General features: G+C 42.0%; 3 protein-coding genes across 3 annotated transcripts in view; 1 reads left to right on the top strand and 2 right to left on the bottom strand.

Annotated features, from left to right (window-relative positions):
* LOC115996047 overlaps positions 1-4,477 on the top strand; it is an 11,150-nt gene extending 6,673 nt beyond the window's left edge. The window contains exons 3-5 of the mRNA XM_031235193.1: positions 1,971-2,421; positions 3,727-4,133; positions 4,290-4,477. Of these exons, the coding sequence (XP_031091053.1) occupies positions 1,971-2,421; positions 3,727-3,750 (475 nt within the window). The 3' untranslated portion in view covers positions 3,751-4,133; positions 4,290-4,477. The remainder of the gene's footprint in view (positions 1-1,970; positions 2,422-3,726; positions 4,134-4,289) is intronic.
* A 5,836-nt stretch (positions 4,478-10,313) lies between these two features.
* LOC115996046 lies at positions 10,314-11,375 on the bottom strand. The gene has a single exon (XM_031235191.1). The coding sequence runs from the start codon at positions 11,373-11,375 to the stop codon at positions 10,314-10,316; it is 1,062 nt and encodes a 353-aa protein (XP_031091051.1).
* A 3,843-nt stretch (positions 11,376-15,218) lies between these two features.
* Positions 15,219-20,741, bottom strand: LOC115996443 (protein sym-1-like). The gene is made up of 8 exons (XM_031235662.1): positions 20,338-20,741; positions 19,287-19,374; positions 18,745-18,839; positions 17,422-17,494; positions 17,237-17,329; positions 16,968-17,054; positions 16,722-16,806; positions 15,219-15,407 (listed from the first exon to the last, which is right to left on the bottom strand). The coding sequence occupies exons 1-7, from the start codon at positions 20,688-20,690 to the stop codon at positions 16,726-16,728; spliced, it is 870 nt and encodes a 289-aa protein (XP_031091522.1). The 5' UTR covers positions 20,691-20,741; the 3' UTR covers positions 15,219-15,407; positions 16,722-16,725.
* Between the last annotated feature and the right edge of the window lie 2,052 nt (positions 20,742-22,793).

Raw genomic sequence — 22,793 nt, 5'->3', positions numbered from 1 at the left:
GGGTATGTTCAAGTCTGTACTAGGCCGGACATCGCCTTTGCTGTTGGAATGCTGGGACGATATCAAAGTGATCCGGGTTTAGACCACTGGAGAGCTGCAAAGAAGGTTTTGAGGTATCTCAAAGGTACCAAGGATTATAAGCTTGTGTTCAGGAAGATGAACACTTTGGACATTGTTGGGTACTCTGACTCGGACTTTGCCGGTTGCGTTGATTCTCGGAAATCAACTTCGGGAAACATTTTCATTATGGCCGGTGGAGCTATTTCATGGAGAAGTGTTAAACAAACTCTTATCACCACTTCAACCATGAAAGCCGATTTCGTTTCTTGTTTTGAGGCTACATCTCAAGGTGTATGGCTTAAGAATTTCATTTCAGGGCTTAAAATTATGGATTCTATTTCTAAGCCGTTAAAGGTTTATTGTGACAACTCAGCTGCGGTTTTCCTGGCTAAGAACAATAAGAGTGGGAGTCGAAGCAAGCATATCAACACCAAGTACTTAGCCATAAGGGAACGTGTTAAAGATAAGAAAGTGGTCATTGAGCACATAAGCACTGAGTTGATGATTGCTGATCCCCTAACTAAAGGCATGCCACCATTCAAGTTTAGGGATTTTGTTGAGAAAATGGGACTTGCGCCCACTTTGTAAAGTTTGTATACATACAGTTATTGTTATATGAAATTCTTAAAGCATTCAGATATTTTCTCGTTATTGTATTGCGCACACTTTTTGTTGAGAAAATATATTTTTGGACCTGGATTAAACATAAGGTTTATCCATTAAGTTTTGATTACCACAAGAAATGCTTAGAGAACAAATTACATTGTGATTATAGTAGATACTACTCGCTTTAAGAGGACGTATCTCTATGGTTCATGTTTTTTTGTTTTCTTTGAGTTTGTAATTGCACCAAGTGGGAGAATGTAACAATTCTATTTGAATATGGTGCAATTATGGTCTTCAATGGCCATAATGTGGTACTATAAAATCAGATATTGTAACAGTTGTTGTTACAACCGTAACAAATGCCTATATTGATGGTTCAATAGGCTATATAAGCATATGGTCCCCCACTGCTCAGGTTACTACCTTTTACACCATCTATACAAAAGTCCTGAGAGCAAGTGGGAGACACTACTATACAGAAACTCTGCAGGAATTCTACCACACAACTACAAGCATCTACAACAGATTCACAAGCAACAACTATGGCTGGAGGTTAGTCTAATTCAGTTAAGGCTTACAGAATTAAGATTGAAACCTTCTCCAATCTAACCACGAAGGTAAGGAATAAGTTGGCAGGATGGAAGTCCAAGACGTTATCATTTGCAGGCCGACGAACGCTTGTGCAATCAATTTTGATGGCCATCCCATACTACGCTTCTTCCTACTGGGGTGGTTTCACAACTAGAGAGACTTTGCTGGGACTTTTTATGGGGCTCCACGGATTAAGGTAGGAAGTGCAATTTGGTAGCTTAGGATACGGTAACAAAAAGTTCACTACAAGAAAATGCGCGATTCGCGACGGAAGCAACGGAATTGCGACGAAACTAAATTCGCTAATCAACGACAGAATTGCGACGGAAGTATTTTTCCGTCGCGATTCTTGGCGCAAATAGGAAAAAAATTCCGCGAAAACATGGCGGCAAAAATATCGCGACGGAATTTGCGACCGAATAAATTTCCATTGCTAAATAACGACGGAAATGGCGATGGATTCAATTTCCATCGCAAAATGGCGATGGAAGTGGCAACGGAATTGTTTCCGTTGCTAAAATGAACACTCCTCTTTAAAAATAATTGATATTGTGATGGAATTAACGACGAAATTTATTCAGTCGCAAATACATTACGACCAAGACGACGTCGTTTTATGTTTTTTGTTTTTGTTTTTTTTTTTTTTTTTGGTTTTTGTAAAGCATATTATCAAAAAAAAAAAAAACCCTAAATCAGATTCATCTCCTTCACAGCCGCAGCATTCCATTCATCCATTGGAACAAAATACCTCCATTTTCCTCCAGCCGCAACACATCTCCGCCGAAGACTATCGCCGCCGCCGTCGTCGACCAGCTGTCGCTTTCGTCCCAGCGTCGCTGTCGGCCTAGCAGGCAGCAGCCATTGCTGAATCCACTGCAATCGATCAATCCAGCCGTCGCCCCCCGTCGCAATCGCACTCGCCCGCGCCGTCGTCGACCAGCCGCCGCCTTCGTCCTAGCATCGCCGTTGAAGTTCTCTATACCGCCACCCTTGACACCGGTTCTTCCCTCTCCCCTCTGCCGCTCTGCGCTCTGCCTCCTCCAGTCCGCCTCCGCCTCTACAGTCCGCTTTCGCCACCGTCTCCGCCTCTACAGACGCGGTCTCGCCCGTCGCCCATCGCCGAACCTCCAGCCCTCCAGAGTCCTGTCTCGCCCTCTTGTTCTGGTACCTGCAATTTTCTTCAATATCCTCAATATCTTATACAATTTGTCTTCTCTTATACAATTTGTCTTCAATACTCTTTGCTATTTAATTTGTTTCTTTTATTTGAGTTGGTCTTTGATTTTTGTTTAAATTTTGTGGGAAAACTATGTATTTAACTGAGATTTGTTGTCTGAGCTTGTAGGTTGCGTATATGGAAACTAATAGATATTTTTTGGATCATCTAAACATTTTAATATTAGGTTTCATTTTGATAGTGTGGGATAATGAAGTTGAGGATATCTCTATGTGTGATAATACTTTGTTAGTTTTTATCTTAGCAGTTCAAGCACTTTGTTTAGTCTAGCAGTTGTTTATATCTTAAAAAAATTTCATTCTGCAACAAAGCTTTAACAATAAAAAAAAAAATCTTGATTCACAGGCATAGTCTGAAAGAAGTACAGTTCTAGATGCCCCCAGTGTAATGAATATGATTAAAGATACAGAAGCTGCAAAAGAGGTTGTTTCTGCACCTCATTCACTTTGATATGAGATTTTCTTCATTTCTTTTTTGTTTAAATTTTATATTAAATTTAAAATTTGACCAAAGATGTTTGTGAAGTGTAACCATCATTGATAAGTGGGGAATGCTAGTTGAGCCAAGCCTGGGATGACCAGGAGTTGCTTGATTGGTTATTCTCATGTAATCTTGTTAGTTACCAAGATTTGTGTTATATTTGAGCCTTGGGTTATTCTCCAAGTCGGTTTGGCATTGACTCGTTTAACCTAGATTGGAAGATTAGGGGTAGTTTGGTTAGTTATTTGAGTCTTCTTGTGTCAACTTGTTAATAACCTAGAGTCCTAGACTGGAGTTGTGCCTGAGTATTGGTTTGCTCATCAATTTTGTTTTGGTTTGACTCATTAGTTATATTTGAATTTTAATTGGGCTTGAATAATTTATTTCTCCATATCTTAAATTTATATTTATAGTCTTCAATTGATATATGTATACAACTGTTACATTACTAAGTCTTTAATGAGCTTGTAAGAACCCTATAGAAATTCAGTTTCGTAAAGAAATAGTAAATGCTCTTATTGTTTGATGTGTTACTCTTGTCAAGTGAGACAAGCACCAATCTTTTCCTAGTCAAGTGAATTGGCTTTATCAATCAGCTTGATTAGTTATCTAGTGTATTGATATGAGAGTATGTATTTCTTTGAACTGAAATCTTGAAATCTTTGATGCACATGCATTTAGTAATTATGTTGTTCTTGTTGTCAGTTGATTACTTATGCCAATAATTTTTTGCTGTGCTTCTAATTTCACAGGGCTTGAGGAGAAATAGTTTGTGAAAGCAACGCATGCTGATCAAGACTCGGGATTGGATCCTATTTTAACCGATTTGGTATAGATGTTGGTATACAATCCAGGTTGAGTGTGATAATTTTTTTTATACATGTTGACTTCTGTGTATGCACACACTTATGTAGTCTACATGTTTTAACATACAGCAAGCTTGATATAACAATAGATATTACTTTTTATAAGCTTCTGAAATTCAAGACTGTAGTGATGGCTATGTGCATGTTCAAAGGAAAAAGGCTCAGTAATAGTTTTCAATGACAACCAATTTAACTTCTACTAAGGCTTGTGAAATTGATTGAACCTTGCTGCTTGTTGTGCGTTTCCTCAGAGTCCAGGTTCCAAAATTTCAAGACTATTCATAGCCTCCCAGGTAATTTTCATAATGCTATTTGTTCTAGTACACACTACAGTTTCCAATATAATGCTATAAATCCTATAATTCATTGTTAGTTTGCAGATTAGGCTTACTTTCAAGTTTCCACTTTCCAGTATATTATTTTGAATATTATAATGCTATTTGTTCCAGAATATAGTCAGGACTGTCAACTGTGGCCAGAGCTGGGATATCTGTAGCAGCAATAGTAGGAGTATTTTTATTGGCATTGCAAATCTGTAATTTCATTGATTATTTTTTTAGTTTGAGTGAACTGCTGTAATTTTTTGGAATTGTAATTTCATAGTGTTTGTATGAGAGTTGCAGTGTGCAAAGAGTAATATTGTTGTTTTTTTTTTTTTTAATTTTTTAAAGGGTATCCGCGTCTGTTGTACAAAGAACAGTCGCGGATACCCTGATTTTTTTTTTAATATTTCATTGCCAAATTGCGACGGAATAGCGACAGATTATTCCGTCACCATATTTCGCGACGGAAATTTTCCGTCGCAAATGGAGATACGACGAGCTGATAGACGACGGAAACGAATTCCGTCGCAAAACCTGTTTCGCGACAAAATTTGGCTGTTTCGCGACGGAATTGTTCCGTCGCGAATCGCGATTTTTCTTGTAGTGGTTGAAGACTTGGAGGTCTGGGTATCCGTAAGATGGAAAGTATGAATCAAGCATTATTAACCAAGTTAGGATGGAGTTTGATTTCACAAGAAGACTATCTATGGGTCAAAGTCATGGAGGCCAAATACACAAACAATAATGGCGACCCTCTAACGTGGCAGTCAAAAGCTGGGTGCTCTAATGCTTGGAAAGGGATTGTAAGGTCAGCTCCTACACTTATCAAAGGTATGCACAAACAAGTTAGGAACGACAGAGAGACGTGGTTTTGGCTTGACACCACACATGGATTGGCCACTGCCTTTGATTGACGCTATCACAATCCGACCGCCCCTTCTAGAATTATATGTGATAGCGTAAATGGAACCGGAGGTTATGATTACACTACGAATACGTATGTTTGTGAATAAGTGGAAGTGCGCTCGTAGGTCAGCCGGTCGGTCTACCGTAGGGCGACCGGGCAGTCCGAGGCTGAGTGGTATCCCGGGTGGTAAGTAGTTACGAGCGGGTCGCTTAGAATAGCGCAGGCTGCTATTGTAGGGCGGTCAGGTTGCAATTACAGAGTGGGAATTTCAAGCGAACGGTTACACGAGGTGTAGACCGTGATATAGATTGATGTTGTAGGGTGAGATTACAAGTAGTGAGTAGTAGTAGTTACAATCAGATGGAGATGAGAAGTGAGGGGGAAACCCTCCTATTTATACTAATGAAGTCGGTCTACGCATTTAATGCACCAGCTTCAAGTGGCTTGACGTGGCGTCTTCTTGTTGGCTTGGTCAGGCGGTCACTCTGCAGGCTACGCGTAGGTTAATTGGTCGAGGTTGCAGAGCCGCAAGTTGTCACTCGCCGCCCTGCAGGCGCAAGTTGGACTGCTTTACTTGTTGCTCCGTCCTTGCAACCTCGATCGGCCAACTGCACATCTGCCCATCGGCCAATGACTTTGTCTTGACTACAAGAAGTCTCTGTCGACCCCTTCACGTGCCGCTTGGTGGGAATAACGCCATGGTTTTATCTCGAGCGTAGTTTGGTGGACCGCCTCCTCACAACGAACCATCCGGTTGATCGGGAAATCACGCACGAAGCGTTACCTCGCGCCACATGCTCCTATTGCGGCTACATAAGTCTCATTTCTTTCTCTCCTTTTTTATTTCTTCTTCTTCTTCTTCTTCTTCGGTCGACCGATCACCAATTCCCCACTTACGATTTTTTTTTCTTTTGGATTTCAAGTCGACCGGTAGCTTGTACATGACGGTCGATCGGGTGTCCTTCACTCTGGTTACATTGATATATGTCCTACAAACACATAGCAAATGGATTGCAAAAGGGGATAGCTCTAAGTGTGATAGCCAATCTATAAGCCGTGTAGAGTACCTAGTGGGTAAGGCTTTTACACTACAGACGACTGACAAGTAGCTATGACCGACTGGTCAATCGGGCAAGACCGTATCGGTCGGTCTGCTAAAATTCAATCGGAAAAAATCTTAAGTGATAGATCCCAAAATCAGTAAGTGGTCTCAACCACAACGCCGACCGAGCAGGATCGTTTAGGTAAAGCCGAGATAGCTCAACTGAAAAAAATCCTCAAACGAATAGGTCGAAAAAACAATAGGTGACCTTAGTCACAACTCGACCGGTCAAAAATCGTGCAGGTAGGGCCGAGATAACACCACCGGGCAAAACCTCAAACGAAGAGACGGGAGACAATTAAGTGAACTTAGTTACAACTCGACCGATCAAAATCGTGCAGGTAGGGCCGGGATAACTTCACCAGGCAAAACCTCAAACGAAAGAGCCGGGAAACAATCAAGTGAACTTAGTCACAACTCGACCGGTCAAAATCGCGCAGGTAGGGCCGGGATAACTCACCGGGCAGGACCTCAAACAAAAGAGCCGGGAAATAATCAAGTGAACTTAGTCACAACTCGACCGGTCAAAATCGTGCAGGTAGGGCCGGGATAATTCACCGGGCAAAACCTCAAACGATAGAGCCGGGAAAAACGCTTGCTCCAACTTCGGCCGACCGGCCTCCTTTTTTTTTTTTTTTGGAGCGACATAAAGCAAATCCGACCAGGGTCGGTGAATATTACAATGATATTAGCAGGAAAATTTTCATTTAACCATCCGAGTACAAGTATCATGCTAGTCACCCTACACTACTTGTAGAATTGTATGAGGTGTTCGGAATTCCACACTCGGTCAACCAGTCGACCGGAGAGAGTCTCTAATTTGTAGGTGCCGGGTTGGACTACTGCTGCGACTTTGTAGGGCCCTTCCCATTTCTTAGCAAATTTTCCTTGTTCGGTTGGTTTACTAGCTTCTCTCCGTCGGAGCACCAAGTCGCCGACTTGAAAGTAACGTGGTTTCACCCGTCCGTCATGGTAAGTTTTGGCAGCCTTCTGGTACTCAATCATTCTTCGTGCCGCCATGTCCCTTTTCTCATCGATGAAGTTGAGCTCTGCACCTTGCAACTCGTCGTTTTCCTCCGGTTGGTAATTCCTTTCCCGAGCGGTAGGGAGCCACGCTTCAATCGGCACCCTTGCTTCGAATCCGTAGGCCAGCGAGAAAGGTGTTTCGTTGGTCGCCCGTCATAGAGTGGTTCGGTAGGTCCAAAGAACATACGGGAGCTCTTCTACCCAGCCTCGACCTGCACTTTGTAATTTCTTCTTCAGTCCGTCGAGGATCGTTCGGTTGGTGTTCTCCACTTGTCCGTTAGCTTGTGGGTATGCTACGGCCGCTCGGGTGTGCCTGATGCCTAGTTTGGCCATGAAGCATTTGAACGGCTGACTATCAAATTGCGTCCCATTGTTAGTGATTAGGTAGACCGGAACCCCGAACCGAGTGATTACCTTTTCCCAGAGAAACTTTTGGCACTGCTGCAAAGTGATGGTTGCTAGTGCTTCTGCTTCTACCCACTTGGTGAAATAATCAATGGCCACGATCACATATTTCTTCCGACCGGCTGCCATTGGGAATGCTCCGATCAAATCAACTCCCCATCTTGCAAAGGGTATTACCTCGCTGATCGGTTGGTAATATGTGGCTGGTTGACCAGGCAATCGGTGAAATTCTTGACAAGTAGCGCATCGCCGAACGTACTGTTCGCAATCCAAGTTGATTGAGGGCCAATAGTATCCTTGCAGGATGATTTTTTGCGCCAGCGTCCTTGGTCCTTGGTGAGCCGAACAAATGCCTTCATGAACTTCCTCAATCACAATCTTGGCCTCATCGTTGGTCAGGCACCTCAAGAGCGGTCCGCCATATGACCGCTTGTAGAGTTTCCCATCGATCAATTGGAATCGTGGTGCTCTCAGTCTGACCTTCTTCGCCCTGGTGGTGTCATCTGGTAAGGTGCCATTAGCAATGTAATTTTTCAGATCGTACATCCAATCTGGCTCGCTTATCTCGACCGGTCGGACCTCAATAACATCAATGCTCGGCGATCCAATCTCTTCAATTCGTGCAATCTTGGACATGTAGTCAGGGCCTCCTGTGTCAATTTGGACAACATATCAGCATCTGTGTTCTCCGTTCTGGGCACTTGGATCAACTCATACTTGTTGAATTGTTGCAACAACTCCAGGGCAACGTCCTTGTATTGTATCATGCGTTCCTCCTTTGCTTCGATCGTTCCAGACAGTTGACCAATCACCAACCGGGAATCCGACCGTAACCTCAGCCGGTCGGCCTTCATCTGCTTGGCCAGCCGTACTCCGCCTAAGAGTGCTTCGTACTCTGCTTCGTTATTGGTGGGTTGGAATTTAAAGATTAAGGCTTGATAAATTTTGAAACCTTCAGGAGATGTGAGTACGATTCCTCCTCCGCATCCTTTCTTGCTGGACGACCCGTCAGTAGAAGCTTCCCACCATGGTTACTCTAGGGCGGTCGGTTGGTCCGACTCCGGGTCCCGCGCGGTACACTCAACAATGAAGTCCGCCAACGCTTGAGCTTTGATGGTAGGGCGCGGCTTATACTCAATCACAAACTAGGTAAGCATCATGGCCCATTTGATCAGCCGCCCCGACGATGTTGGATTTCTGAGAATCGTTCCAAGTGGTTGGTCGGTCAAGACTACCACCGGGTGAGCCTGAAAGTAGGCTGCAAGTTTCCTGGCGGTCACCCAGAGTGCAAATGCGGTCTTCTCAAACTTGGTGTATCGCAGCTCTGGTCCATGGAGAGCCTTACTGACATAGTAGATCGGCTTCTGGACTCCCTTGGTTTCCTCCCGTGCAAGCACTGAACTGACCGCCCGGTCGGACACCGCTAAGTAGATGAAAAGTGCCTCATTTTTCTCCGGCTTGGACAAAACTGGTGATGAGCTCAAGTAGGCTTTCAGGTCGTCGAACGCTGATTGACATGCTGGTGTCCATTCGAACCCATTAGACTTCTTCAGTATTTGAAAGAAAGGTAGAGATTTCTCAGCTGCTTTAGACAAGAAACGACTGAGTGCTTCTAGTCGACCGGTCAGTCGTTGGACGTTTTTGACCGATCGGGGTGGTTGCATCTCCATGATCGCTCTGACCTTCTCGGGATTTGGCTCGATCCCCCGCCCCGTCATCATGAACCCTAAGAATTTTCCCGTCTGGATTCAAACGCAGGTTGAAAGTTTCCATCCTTGAATGCCCGGGCCAGGTCGGTAGGATGAGTTTCTTTCGATCGGCTCTTGACGAGCATGTCGTCCACATACGCCTCCATGGTCGACTAGAGCAATCCTTTAAACAACTTGTTCACCATCCTTTGGTAGGCGGCTCCGGAGTTTCGTAGACCGAACGCCATCACCACGTAACAAAATACTCCATCTGGGGTTATGAAAGCAGTCTTCTCTTCGTCTTCTTTGCTCATGAAAATTTGATGATAGCCTTTGAAGGCGTCCATGAAACTTAGCAGCTCACACCCGGCCGTCTCATCAACCATCTGGTCGGGATTTGGTAAGGGGTATGGATCCTTCGGGCATGCCTTGTTTAAATCAGTGTAGTCTACGCACATTCTCCATGTAGGTGGTTTAGGTGCCAAGACTACGTTGGCCAACCACTCCGGGTAGAGGACCTCTCGGATGTGCCCGACCGTCAAGAGGGTGGCGGTCTCCTTCTTCATGAACTCTCTTCTTTCACTTGACAAGTGTCTCTTCTTCTGCTTAACCGGTTTGAAACCCGGTTAGATGGATAATCGGTGACATATGACTGACCGGTCGACACCAGGCATGTCCTCCGGTCCCCAAACGAAGATATTTTTGAACTTCTATAAAACTTTGATAATGTCCTCCCGTATGTCTACCGGGAGGTTCCGACCGATCTTGACCATCCGTTCAGGTCGGCTAGGGTCGAGCATGATTTCTTCCACTTCTGAAGCTGGTTGGGGCTTCTCCTTGACTTCTCCTTGGTCGACTTGTTGAGAGATGGTGTGAATCCTTGCATCCTCACGATCGGACTGCTTCACTGCCTGCACGTAGCACTGACGAGCCGCTCGCTGGTCTCCTCGAACCACTCCGATCCCGTTGGGTGTGTGGAATTTCATGCACAAGTGATTCATCGATATGACAGCGAATACATTTCAACTTGACCAAGTATTGCATTGTGAATACATTTCAACTTGACCACCACGAACTCCATGGTAGTCATCAAGACGTTCGGCTGGTTGCCTAACTCCACATTCAGACTGATCACTCCTTCTGCCTCTATGGAGTCGCCTGTGAAACCAGACAACGGGGTCCGTATGGGGGGTCAACTGGTCGATCGACAGATCTAGTTGGGTGAAGACGTCGAAGTATAAAATGTTTACTGAAATTCCCGTGTCAACTAGTATTCTCTGGACGTCCGTCCCATTGATGTCCATTGTGATGACGAGCGAGTCGCTGTGGGCTTCCCCGTGGATGGGAAGATCCTCGTCAGGGAAGAATATCGGCTCTACACGTTTTTTCTTCTCCCGGGGTTCCGAGTGGACCGACCCGACGTACAAATTTCTCGCCCATTGCTTTCTTTGGCGAGAAGAGTCTCCTCCTTCTGGTCTCCCATAGATAACATGAATAATTGGCTTCTTTCCGGCCGCCTTGTCGTCACTTGACCCGTGCGGACCGGGCGCCTTCGATTGCTCCTTCGTGTTCCTCTTCCAGACGTTCTTTTTTAACTTTCCTTTGTCTCGTTCGTCTCTCTTTACGAACTGCTCCAATTCTCCATTTTGAATGAGTTGCTCATTAACCAGACGTAGGGCGATGCACTCCGATGTCTCATGACCCTTCGTTTTGTGAAAAGCACAGTATTTGTTCTTGTCTGGTCCTTCGGGTACCGGGTCGGGTGGATGGACCAGGTTGCATTGCTCGGCATATTGCAAGACTTCCACTAGGGGTTTGGTTAACGAAGTGAATCGCGGTCCATCCTCCAGTCGGCCACGTTGCTTAAAACGATGTCGATCTCTCCTCGGGTCGTGACCTCTATCCCGACCGACCGGTTGTTCTTCTCGTCTCTTAGCCATGTTAGCCTCTGTAGCATCCGCATGGTGCCTGGCCCGGGTAATTGCCTCTTCGTAAGTTTTGGGGGGATGGACGAAGAGGTCGTAGTAGAGCGGCCCAGAACGGAGCGACGTGAGGAGAGCTTGGATTGTTGCTTGGTCCTCCATTGGTTCGACCTGGTCGATCTCACGATCCCATTTGTGCAAGAAAGCAGACAGGGTCTCCCTCGGGTCCTGCTTGACTCCATTCAGATAGGTGTAAGGCTTCTTTTTCGATCTACTGACTGCGAACCGCCTCACGAACTTGTTAGCTAGCTAGCTGAAGTTTCCAATCGACCAAGGTTCCAACTTCCTGAACCACTCGGCCGCTTTGCCTGCCAAAGTGGCAAAGAAAGCTCTGCATATGACTGCATCAGTCACTCCCAACATCAACATGTTGCCATAGTACATGTCGATGTGTTCTTGAGGGTCCGACCGACCGATGTAGGTCCGCATCATCGGGATCCTGAGATCTTGTGGGTAATGCGCGCTCATGACATCGTCAGTGAAGGGTGTGGCGATCAGTGGACTTGGCGGCTCTTTATCTGCACCGTTCTTTTCACGAAGCTCACGTTGTAAGCGGTCGATTCTCTCTTGCATCCTAGCCAACTGACGACGAGGACTATCCTCCCTTCTTGGACGTCGCTCCCTCATGTCCGGTCGGTCACTAACCCGACTGGCCAGTCGGCCTGTCCTGTCTTCCCCTCTGGATCGCGACGCGCTCCCAGTACTGCTTTTCTCCGTTTCTGTAGTCCTTCGTGGTCTTTGCCTCGGTCGGTCATGGTCATCTTGAGCTCCTAATCGAGACTTAGCGCTCTTCCGAATGCGATCCAATGCACTCCTACGTTGAGCAGCATCAGGTTGACTATGATCTTGATGTTCTTCTTGGTCGGGTCTTCGCGATCGATCTGCTGACTGGACCTCTTCTGGTTCACGATCTCGGGGTGGCAGATGCGACTGCCTTTGGGAAGGTTGAGCTACCGGTTGCTGCTGTTCTACAACAGGAATTTGAGGGGTCACCATCACTTGAGGAGTTGGCGTCATGACATAGTACCCGGGAGTCCTAGGCCACGGTTGATACAGTTGAGCAAATCCTTGCGGTGGTGTCCCTTGAGCGGGGTTCCCTCTAAGCGCTCCTGGTGTTGGGGGCAGCATCTGACCAGTTGGGGGTAGCATAGCGTACGCCATCGGCATATGAAGATTTGGGTTGGTTGCGCCATTCATTGGTAGTGAAATGGCGGGGTGGAAATTTGCGTTTCCAGCTTGCTGGTCGGGGTTCTGACCGACTGGTTGGGTGGTTTGCGTATCATGTCTTGCATGGTTGGAGGTGAGCTCGTTCATCAAGCCTCTCGACCGGTCCAACTGTCGACGTAGATCATCCTCGGGGAGAGTTTCGGCCACATTGTCGGGGTGGTGTCCAACCTGAAGGGTTGAGCCTTCCCTCTGCACGTAGCCCTGACTCCGACTCCTCCTGCTGGTTGCCATCTTAAACAAGCAAGGTGAAAAAGTTAACGGGACAAACAGAGTGTCTCGCTTCGGTCCCCACAGACGGCGCCAATGATAGCATAAATGGAACCGGAGGTTATGATTACACTACGAATACGTATGTTTGTGAATAAGTGGAAGTGCGCTCGTAGGTCAGCCGGTCGGTCTACCGTAGGGCGACCAGGCAGTCCGAGGCTGAGTAGTATCTCGGGTGGTAAGTAGTTACGAGCGGGTCGCTTAGAATAGCGCATGCTGCTATTGTAGGGCGGTCAGGTTGCAATTACAGAGTGGAATTTCAAGCGAACGGTTACACGGGGTGTAGCCCGTGATATAGATTGATGTTGTAGGGTGAGATTACAAGTAGTGAGTAGTAGTAGTTACAATCAGATGGAGATGAGAAGTGAGGGGGAGACCCTCCTATTTATACTAATGAAGTCGGTCTACGCATTTAATGCACCAACTGCAAGTGGCTTGACGTGGCGTCTTCTTGTTAGCTTGGTCAGGCGGTCACTCTGCAGGCTACGCGTAAGTTGACTGGTCGAGGTTGCAGAGCCGCAAGTTGTCACTCGCCGCCCTGCAGGCGCAAGTTGGACTGCTTTACTTGCTGTGTAAGATAAGGTTTCGGCTTGCAGGTTGCGTCACCTTGTTGACCGACCGGTCATCCTATGGTAGACCGATCATCCTACCGTAGACCGGTCATCCTACCGTAGACCGGTCGGGTGTGTTTCCGTCGGGGCAACTCCAAGGGTGATCCGAGAGCATTTTTGTCACAAGGCCTATCGATACGGGCGGTACGGTTGATCACAAGTGATTTATTCCTGTCGGGTTGATGGCTATGACGGACTGGTCGGGTGACTTCTTGTCGGAGCGGCTATACGGGTCAGTCCTTTGTGCGTATTTACCCATCAATATGCATATGTATCGAACTACTAGGATGTAACATGAGGCTAGAAGTGGTCACTAAGTGGCCACTAATTGAACGCTACCTCACCCTTGAGCTACGGGGATCATTTATCGGCATTTCTTATTGTGAATGAAGATAATCAAGAAGATAGCACCAGCGGGGGTGAAGGAAACTCAGACTGCTTTTCTGTTAAAAAGGCCTACGACTTGATTAATGAGTCCCTCGATAGGAGCAGTCCCCAAACCTCGGAAAACAACTGGAAGTTAAGAATTCCTAGACGTATTCAGATGTTCCTCTGGTTAGCAAGACTTGGCCGGTTGATGACAAATGAAAACAGATGCAAAAGGGGATTTACTCCGTACAATAGTTGTGGGTTATGTCCAGGGGTTCCTGAGACTACAGAGCATATTTTTCAAAATTGCCCCAAAGCTCAAATGATCTGGGATTCATTGCTACCCAAAATGCTGGCAACCACTCAAAATCGATCATTTGAATCCTGGCTAGACTCTGGTATAAAAGGTTTTACCAATGACAGTCGAACACATAATCGCACATCACCTTTGCTATCACATGTTGGTGGCTTTGGAAGTGGAGAAACGACAGGATCTTTAACTTGAAAGAATCAGGTCACAACCTCAAAATCGCTTGGATCACAACCTCAAAATCGCTTGGATCACAACCAAACAGCAAAGATTAACCCAGCCTTTGCAAGGGCAGTAGGGCCGGGTTCCCAAGTAGTTAACAGAATGTGGAGTCGCATTAGATAGACCAAACCTCACCGAGGTTGGCTTAAGATCAATGTAGGTGACAGTTTCAATCCATTTAATAACTGGGCAAGTTGTGGAGGCCTTGCTAGATATGAGAAGGGTGACTGGATTATGGGCTTTACCTGTTGCAATGGAACTTGCTCTCCAGACGCAGTTGAAGCCTGGGCACTCCTTCAAGGAATACAACTTGCAAAGCACCTAGAGAGCAAGCATACACTGCTTGAGAGTGATTCCAGTAGCATTGTCGAGGCTATAAACCAAGGCGCAACTACAAGTAGCAATACTGAAAACATCCTGCATGCATGCAAGCGTGAATTAGAAGCGATGGAGGAGTGGCGGGTAGTCCTTATTACTAGAGAACAAAACCAAGCAACCGATTTCTTGGCTCAAAATGCTGAGTTGACCCCAGGTTTCAAATTAATCAACCAACCGCCTGAATGACTCACTCATATTTTAGATATATAATGATCTCGGAGGAATCCCAACCTGGCGCCAAACAATGTTATAACTTTGTACATCTTGGGTGTCCCCTTCCGATTTGAACCAAAAAAAAAAAAAAAAAAAAACAAAACTAAATAATAAAATATCAGTAATCGTACTCTCTATGAGATGACACTCGTTACTCAATTTACCTAGATGATTTTGTATAGTTGTTAAATCTGGTATTAGAAATACATTAAGGGTCCATTTTGAAATTTGAAAAATAACTTCCGGTAGTCGTTTTGTATTTTTAATATTTGGCTATCTATGAAAAATGAAATCAATAAATAATAGAAAATAAACAAAAACAAAAAAAAAGCATTGAATATTGATTGAGGAAAAAAAAAGATTAACTAAAAAAAGAATCCTGTTAGAAAGCAAGGTAGAATTCTAGAAAAATGTCCATTAGAAGCTGCTAGATATGAAAAGAAGCCAAAATAACAAAGATTATTGTTCTGTAAAACCTTCGAAGTCGCGTTTTCCAATCACATGAAGACCAGGCCTGATAAAAATGTGTTCAGAGTTCTGCATAGTTGAATTAAGTTAAAATTCTGACCCATATTTTAACTGGACTAGACTAGAAATCACAAACACAATTACAGAATGTAAATATGGGATCTTCAATGGTGTTCAGTGGGAACTATGCCCACCATTGTATCAACATTAAAGATAAATGGTAAGATTTAACATACTTTGACATCAAATCAGAAGGGAAGGAAACAACTTATGGTGTGTTTGGTTGGTGGGTTTAGGCATAAGGAATGGGTATAAAAGTGATTGTTAGTGTTTGGTTGATAGGTTTTGAGAATGCTACTATGGGTTTGGAATACTCCATTAATGAGAAAACTCATACCCTTATTAAATAAGGGTTTCATTTCCCTTCCTCCTTTCTTCCCCAACTATTAATAATCATTCCCATTCCACCCAACTACCAAACATGCTAAATACATTCACCAAAACTCATTACCCTTGCCAAGTATTTGATACCCATTCCGATTGGATTCCCGTGTGTGAACCAAACGCACCCTTAGTTGGCATGAGTAGGCGTGTACTCTTATCCTTAAGAGAAGTCGAAAGTTCAAAACTCCCTCTCGTATGGAAAGACTAATATGACTAGTACTTTGTACATACTTAAAATATCCCCTATAGTTAAAGTCTACTAAGCACACTTCGTGGTCTAACAAAAAAAAAAAAAAAACAGAAGTGAAGGCATGTGGTATACTAGAGCATCCACATTTGTGGATTTTGGAGAGTAAAAACTTGAGTGTAGGTTTTTAGACTAATGGAATGTTGGGTTTTTGAATGGTTTTTTCTCTTGCAAAGGTCCCTTGCATTTTTGTGGGACCCACATGTAAAAAAGGAAAAAAAAAGAATCAATGCAAAGCAAAGCTGTGCGTGGGGCGCACTATCGCACCGAGTTGGAGCATGCACTACACGCACTAGCTAGGCGTATAAACTGTTTTTTATTTTTATTTTTTTTCCTTTTGGCGTCAAAATTTTTTTTTCCTTTTCTTTTTCTCCTCTTTTTTCTTCTCTCTCCGTTCTCTTTCCTACATGACTCTGCAAAAACCAATAGAAAAACCCAACAAATGAAGTTGCTCTTGTGGCACCATGGGAAACATCTTTATAAATAGGTTAGGTAAAAATATTCCTAATACCTCTCTTGTGACACCAAAAGCTCATAGAAACCCAAAGGCCAAAGCCACAATCTCCCATTTTCTTCCATATATTATCAACTATTCTAATCAATTAATCATATTATCTGGACTTAGAAAATAGTAAAATATCTCTTTCCCAAGTCAGTCTGAGTTACTGTAGTTCCATGAAAAATACATATACCTGCTTATGTGGCAGGAATTTCTTTGTGGGATTTATATGAGAGGATCACATTCCATATTAAAGCAATAAAGTTGGCTGCAAGCACCTGCAGAAGATGGCAATTACAATTATGAAAGGAGATGGATATTAGCACTAAAGCAAAAAGGCTGAAACAGATATTTGGAAGATGCAATGTCCTGATATATGGAAAAAATACTGAAAGTTCAAGGGAAAGATAAAATAAATTTAAACTTAAAATGGTTAGACCTGAAAGTTCTGTGGAACAAATCGGAAATTGAGAAATTGGAAGGGTATCCATAGTTGCCAATTTACAAGAACAGAAGAGAACCATTCCTACAAAGTCGAAATTGTAATAAGAGCATCAGATGATGATGCACCTGAGCAAAAATAAACTTCAAGGCATGCATTCAACATTATATAATGACCAAAAGCCACTCAGTAATAAATAAGCTTTTTTTTTTTAAAAAAAAAAAAAAAACAGATTAGAGAAGTAATCTGAAACTGTAATTTAGCACCTGTTGAAGCTTCGGAATCACTTGTGATGGCCGCCCTTCAAGTGCCACCAAAGTAGATAAGAAAACCCCAATAAAAATTGGAGTGAAAATGAACTGCATTGAACCAACTCAAACTCATATATCAAATAAACTGATATCAAGTATCTAATTAATAATTACAACAGCAACCAAATATTTTGAGAAACCTGATCAAGTATAAGGCGCACAAAAGCACCAGTTGCCCCAGGAATTGCAACCAATCTGCTCAAGTATAGGTACCTATTTAAGAAGTCAAGATCAACACACCAAAGATAAATAACTAAGGTGGTGTTTGGTTGGTGACTTTTGCACCCTACTATGGGTTTCGATACCCATTATCATGTTTGTTTGCCTACTTTTGTTATCCTACTATTCAATTCAAATTCTTTAGTAATTACAAAACCCATTACCATTTTATTCCTCTACTTTTGAACAATGGAATAAAAAATTAGGTAGAAAAAAATGAAAAAAGAATAAAAAATAAAGAAGTCATCATCGATGCATTAAAGATGAAATTTTAATATATATACACATATATATCTATGTGTGTGTGTGTGTGTATATTATTTATTTATTTATTTATTTTTATTTTGATTCCAATTCCTATTTTACTACCAAACAAAGTGACTCATTCTACTAAAACTCATTACCATTACCAAGTATTTGATTCTTATTGCCATTCCGATTCCAATGTTTGAACCAAACGCACCCTAAATTACACTTAAGCAATCCCACAAACAGACAACCCTAAAGCTTGACAAGAGGTGCTTGGTATTTGGCAGCATGTTAAAGCGTGGTAGGTGGAAGGCCAGTTTACAAACACAAGTTATTTTGGAATTTCATGCTTTAAATGGTAAAACACACTTAAAGTCTTGCCTCTCAAGAATATTCATGCATTCTGAAATCCTGCAGGACAAGAGTGTATAGGAATTGTTGAGTAAGAGGAAAGAAGCCTTTTTTTGTTCATTCTCAATCTCCTATTATGTACATATATAAATGAAACTGTCCCTTAATCTACCCTATCTGGTTAGATGTGAATACTCTAGAGGGAGTTAAAGAATGTTTAATTACAATTAGGTCCAGATTTAGGTCATATTTCAGGTATATTACTGCAGGTCATGTTTAGATTATTTGATTAAGTAATTTAAGCCAATGGTATCTTGGTGATTTGCTATTCTTATCTTAGCCAAATATTCAACAGCTTCCTAATAACAGATCTAGCACCAAGTAATTTAGTATTTTTCCCAATTTGATTCAATCCTTTATTGTTGAACTGAACTGTCATTGCTAGCATCTTATGGTGAAAGCATTTCATATACATCATATGATTTAACTCTTCATGGGTCAGTTCTCATGGAAAATTCTTGTACACTACACACATACAGATGACTATGAATTTTTTGACTTAAACAGTTACCTCACCCCAAGTGTAGTATGTTTGAGTTAGAGTTTCTCAAGCATGAAAACGCTATAAATTATGAAACTATTACCAAAAGTGCAACGTCGGCCCCACCAAGGCCAGGCCCAGAAATGTGAAGAGAAGCGTCCTCTTTACATCTAAAGATGGGGCGTGGTCGATCCACAGCTGCCAAAAAAAATGCAATGTAGAAGTTATCTTCCATGCCTTAATGGGCTTGGCCAAACAACATTAGCGGTTACATTATCAGAAATTGTCATGAAAGTAGATATTGCACATTATAATTGAACAAGGAAACAAAATTTGCATAATAGACAGTGGTTACACTCAACATCACAATAGAGAAATAGCAAAAGATAAACCTACTAACCCCCGAAAGAAAAAGAAATTGCAAATAAGTAAATTGTTAGAAATCATTATGAATGCTGACCAGTACATTACACAATAACAGAGAAGCAAGACTTTCAAAATACTGGGTGATTACACTCACTTGAAAACCACAAAACCAAAAAAGCAGATGTGACAGATCAAATCTCCAACACAATTCTCCAACACAATTCAAAAGAGCAGATGTGACACTCCACTTTAGTAATACTTAGTTTTACCAAAATTCACCTGACAGATCAAATCTCCAACACAATTCAAAAGAGCAGATGTGACAGCTTTTGTCCACACAGGGTACTTCTCAAGAAGAGATAAATACCTGCAAAAAAGATGAAATCATTTTTTCATAAGTACAAATCTGAGAATAACATTATTACAATGTGACAATTATTTAATAAATCACTTCTAGCTGTTGCACATGTTTCATACAATCACTAAAAACTAAGAAAACAATAGAATAGCATTACTTCAACCACAAAATACCATACAATTATTGCAAAAAGAAAATGAGTAACAGCTTAGTTCATTTACAAAGTACCCTATCATATGCAGCTTAAGCGAAGGGAGCAGATAGAACTGTTTTGCTCTAGAAGTTAAAAAAAAAATCAATTAATAGGATAAAACATTTCTTTGCAGATATATACGTCTAACACATATAAGCATTGCCACCAAAAAAAAGAGCAAAAGAAAAATCGAATTCTAACTTTGTACCAGTATAAAAAATTGAGTTAATACTCAATTTAGTCCTCAACTATATAGGTTTTTCTCGGTTTAATCCTAAACGTTTTATTGTGCTTAATTAGGTCATCGACTTTGAAGGTTTTACCAATTGAGTCCTATGTTTAAATAGCTTCATCATTTCACCTCTATTAGTACCCAATTTAGTCTTCGATTTCAATAGTTTTATCCAAGTTAGTATTCTACTATAGTGGTTTTACCCAATTTAGACATCGACTATAGTGATTTTTCTCAATTTTAGTAACTTAATTTTAGTCCTTGATTCTAACCCGTCAAAGGACTCAATTGGGTAAAACTATCTAGACCTATTAAGCACAAAAAGACGTTTACGACTAAATTGAGAAAAATTGGAAATTGCCTCTTGAAAAATCATATTGGCAAATTTCAAAATTAGATACAAGTAACAGTACAATTTCACAACTCCGAATTAAAATGATCAAATTTCAAGAATTGTAAAACAAAAATGAAAAGGAAACAGGAAGGCGTGAATGCACATAATTTTAAAAGCTGTTCCATATATCCTAATAGTAACGATAGCGGTTACCATGTAAGCAATGACCAGTTACTCTCGCCCTCACCATCACTACCGCCTCCGCCGCCGGAATTACCATCACCAAAGCCACCATCTCCGCCGTCGCCGCCTGAACTGCCGTCAGAAACCGCTGAAAACCGGGTAAGAGTCGGCCCGGGTTCAAAAGGATTCAATGTCTTCATCCCGTGACCGGAAGAAAAAGAATTAGGAGGGGAAAAGCGGGTTGACAAGCATTGTGCTTGCAGAGGGTTGTGTTGAATTCGAGTGAGCTGAGTGGTGAAATGCAAAGAGGGTTTACGTGGAAAACCATCGAAGCGTAACGTCAGCAGAGATTTAGGGGTGAGAATGACGGCGTTCGACGCCATGATTTCTTTGTACGATGCTCTGCGCCTTCAGAGGCTTCCCTATCCGTTTCAATAATTCAAATTCATTAGTCTATTTCGGTTTGGAGTTTAGACGGCAAATTTGTACGTGTAACATTCAAAAAATTGTAGATTTTTAATATACTAAAATATATTACTACGTATTTGTGTATTAAATGAGGCTCTATCAATAGGTATCAAACTTGTTAAGAATAAATGGTAATAGTTTTGATGAACAAAATTATATTTTTAGAAATTTCCTATTTTATTTTTAAGGTATAACTATTTGACCCGAAAGTCAAAATCATGACTTAGAATTAATTCGAATTCTTGCAAAATAGAATTTACTATGGCATGATACTTGTAAATCATTTGCTTTCACTTTGACACATGAGAATATGTGGTGGAATGGAGAAGACCTAGACAATATATGCAAAAAGGTACAAGCTAATTTATTTTTGAGCTTAAGTTTGAGGAAAAGGAGGAGGCTGTTGTGCATAGGAGCGGAAGTTTGGAGTGTCTAAAGTTATACCATACGCTATTAAATGAGAAGAATGATTAAATATATTGTCATGATAATATTAACCAATGAGTTAATATGGAGCATTGGTTAGAGATTTGAGCATTATATTTATTGGTTTAAAGTTCAAATCCTACTTATAAAATTTTAGTCTTTGAAAACTAAGTTGGGGAGCTAGTTCTAATACTCCTAGCAAGGAATGGAAGTCAAAGTCAACTTCTCATTTATAGAGCAACTTTGTAGTGGAACAAAAGGAACTTGGGGTGGAAGACAAAAGGAACTTGGGGTGGAAGTTTGGCCAGGAAGTTTGGCAAGCAAAAGGCGCGCACTACACACGCGTGAAGAGTGCATGTTGGGGTGTAACTTTGGTATGGAACCACACTTAGCGAAATTTCAAAAGTCATATTTTTGAAGACCAGTAAGCTGCCAACCAAATTAAATTAAAATTTAAGATGGTGATTTCATGAAGATAATTAATCAAGCTCAAGCAAAAATCATCAAGAAAATCTTTTTATAGATCAACTTGCCAAAAATCAAATCAAGGAAGCAATAAAGTCAAGAATATCAAGCTATGAAGGTAACAAAATAAAAAATTAGAGGCTACAAGTTTCAATCAAGTCGAATTGGAAGACTTTTTGAGTAAATTGCAGAGGTAACTTTTCAAAAGTTACCAGAGGCGTTAAATGTTGCAAATCAAGTTGGCAAGGCTATCAGATCAAGTGAACGTTCAAAATTTGACTTTTCACAACGGGCAAATAACTTTTTCGAGTTATAAAAGGCCTAAGAAGACTTGAACACAGGCACGGGATATTTAGAAGAAATCTCAGACGTGATCAAGAATTATAAAATTAGAAGTGCTGATTTAGAGCTATACACGAGAGAAAATCAAGTCTTAGAAAAGAAATATTTATTTCCTGTAAAAACATCTCTACTAAGTGTAGAAAGAGATAGAGTAGCAAGGAGTTGTGAAATCCTTGGTTGAGTATAGCTATGTGCGAGACACTCAGGGGAACTAAGTGTAACTTTGTGCGAGACACTTGGTTGGTGTAGGGCGTAGCTTTGTGCGAGGCGTTCGGGAGCGTAGCTTTGTGTGAGGCGCTCGAAGTTGAGTGTAGTTTTGTGCTAGACACTCGGGAAGTGTTTGGGTAGCACTGGTGTTTCACTATTTGTATCTGGGTGAACAAGATAGTGAATTCCATCCTTAGAGTGAAAGGAGAAGAGTGGACTAGGAGGATTACACCACCTCTGGACCACTACAAATCTCTCTCTATTTACTTTATACTTACTTTGCATATTTGACTCACTAACCCATTTCATACTGTGTTGAATTATCTATTTGGGTTTGTGTGTTCCCATGTTTGCATGTGGTTCAAACTTTGCATACTTATCATTGAGCTATTTTAAGATATTCCATTGTGTTGCATGCAAGATATATCTTCAGTTTTACGTGGCTTTTAATTATAGCACTTTACCGTTCGTATATTCCGCTGTGCATTTCAAGTTCAATTTATTCACTTGGAATTATTTTGTTTAAAGTGTTATAAAGTTTTAAATTGTTAGAAAAGTCTATTCACCCCCCCCCCCCC

This window comes from Ipomoea triloba, chromosome 11 (genome assembly GCF_003576645.1).
Source record: "Ipomoea triloba cultivar NCNSP0323 chromosome 11, ASM357664v1".
In the NCBI taxonomy this organism is placed as follows: Eukaryota; Viridiplantae; Streptophyta; class Magnoliopsida; order Solanales; family Convolvulaceae; genus Ipomoea; species Ipomoea triloba.
Note: the sequence above shows the minus strand (reverse complement) of the source record. Positions and strands in the feature narration are given on the sequence as shown.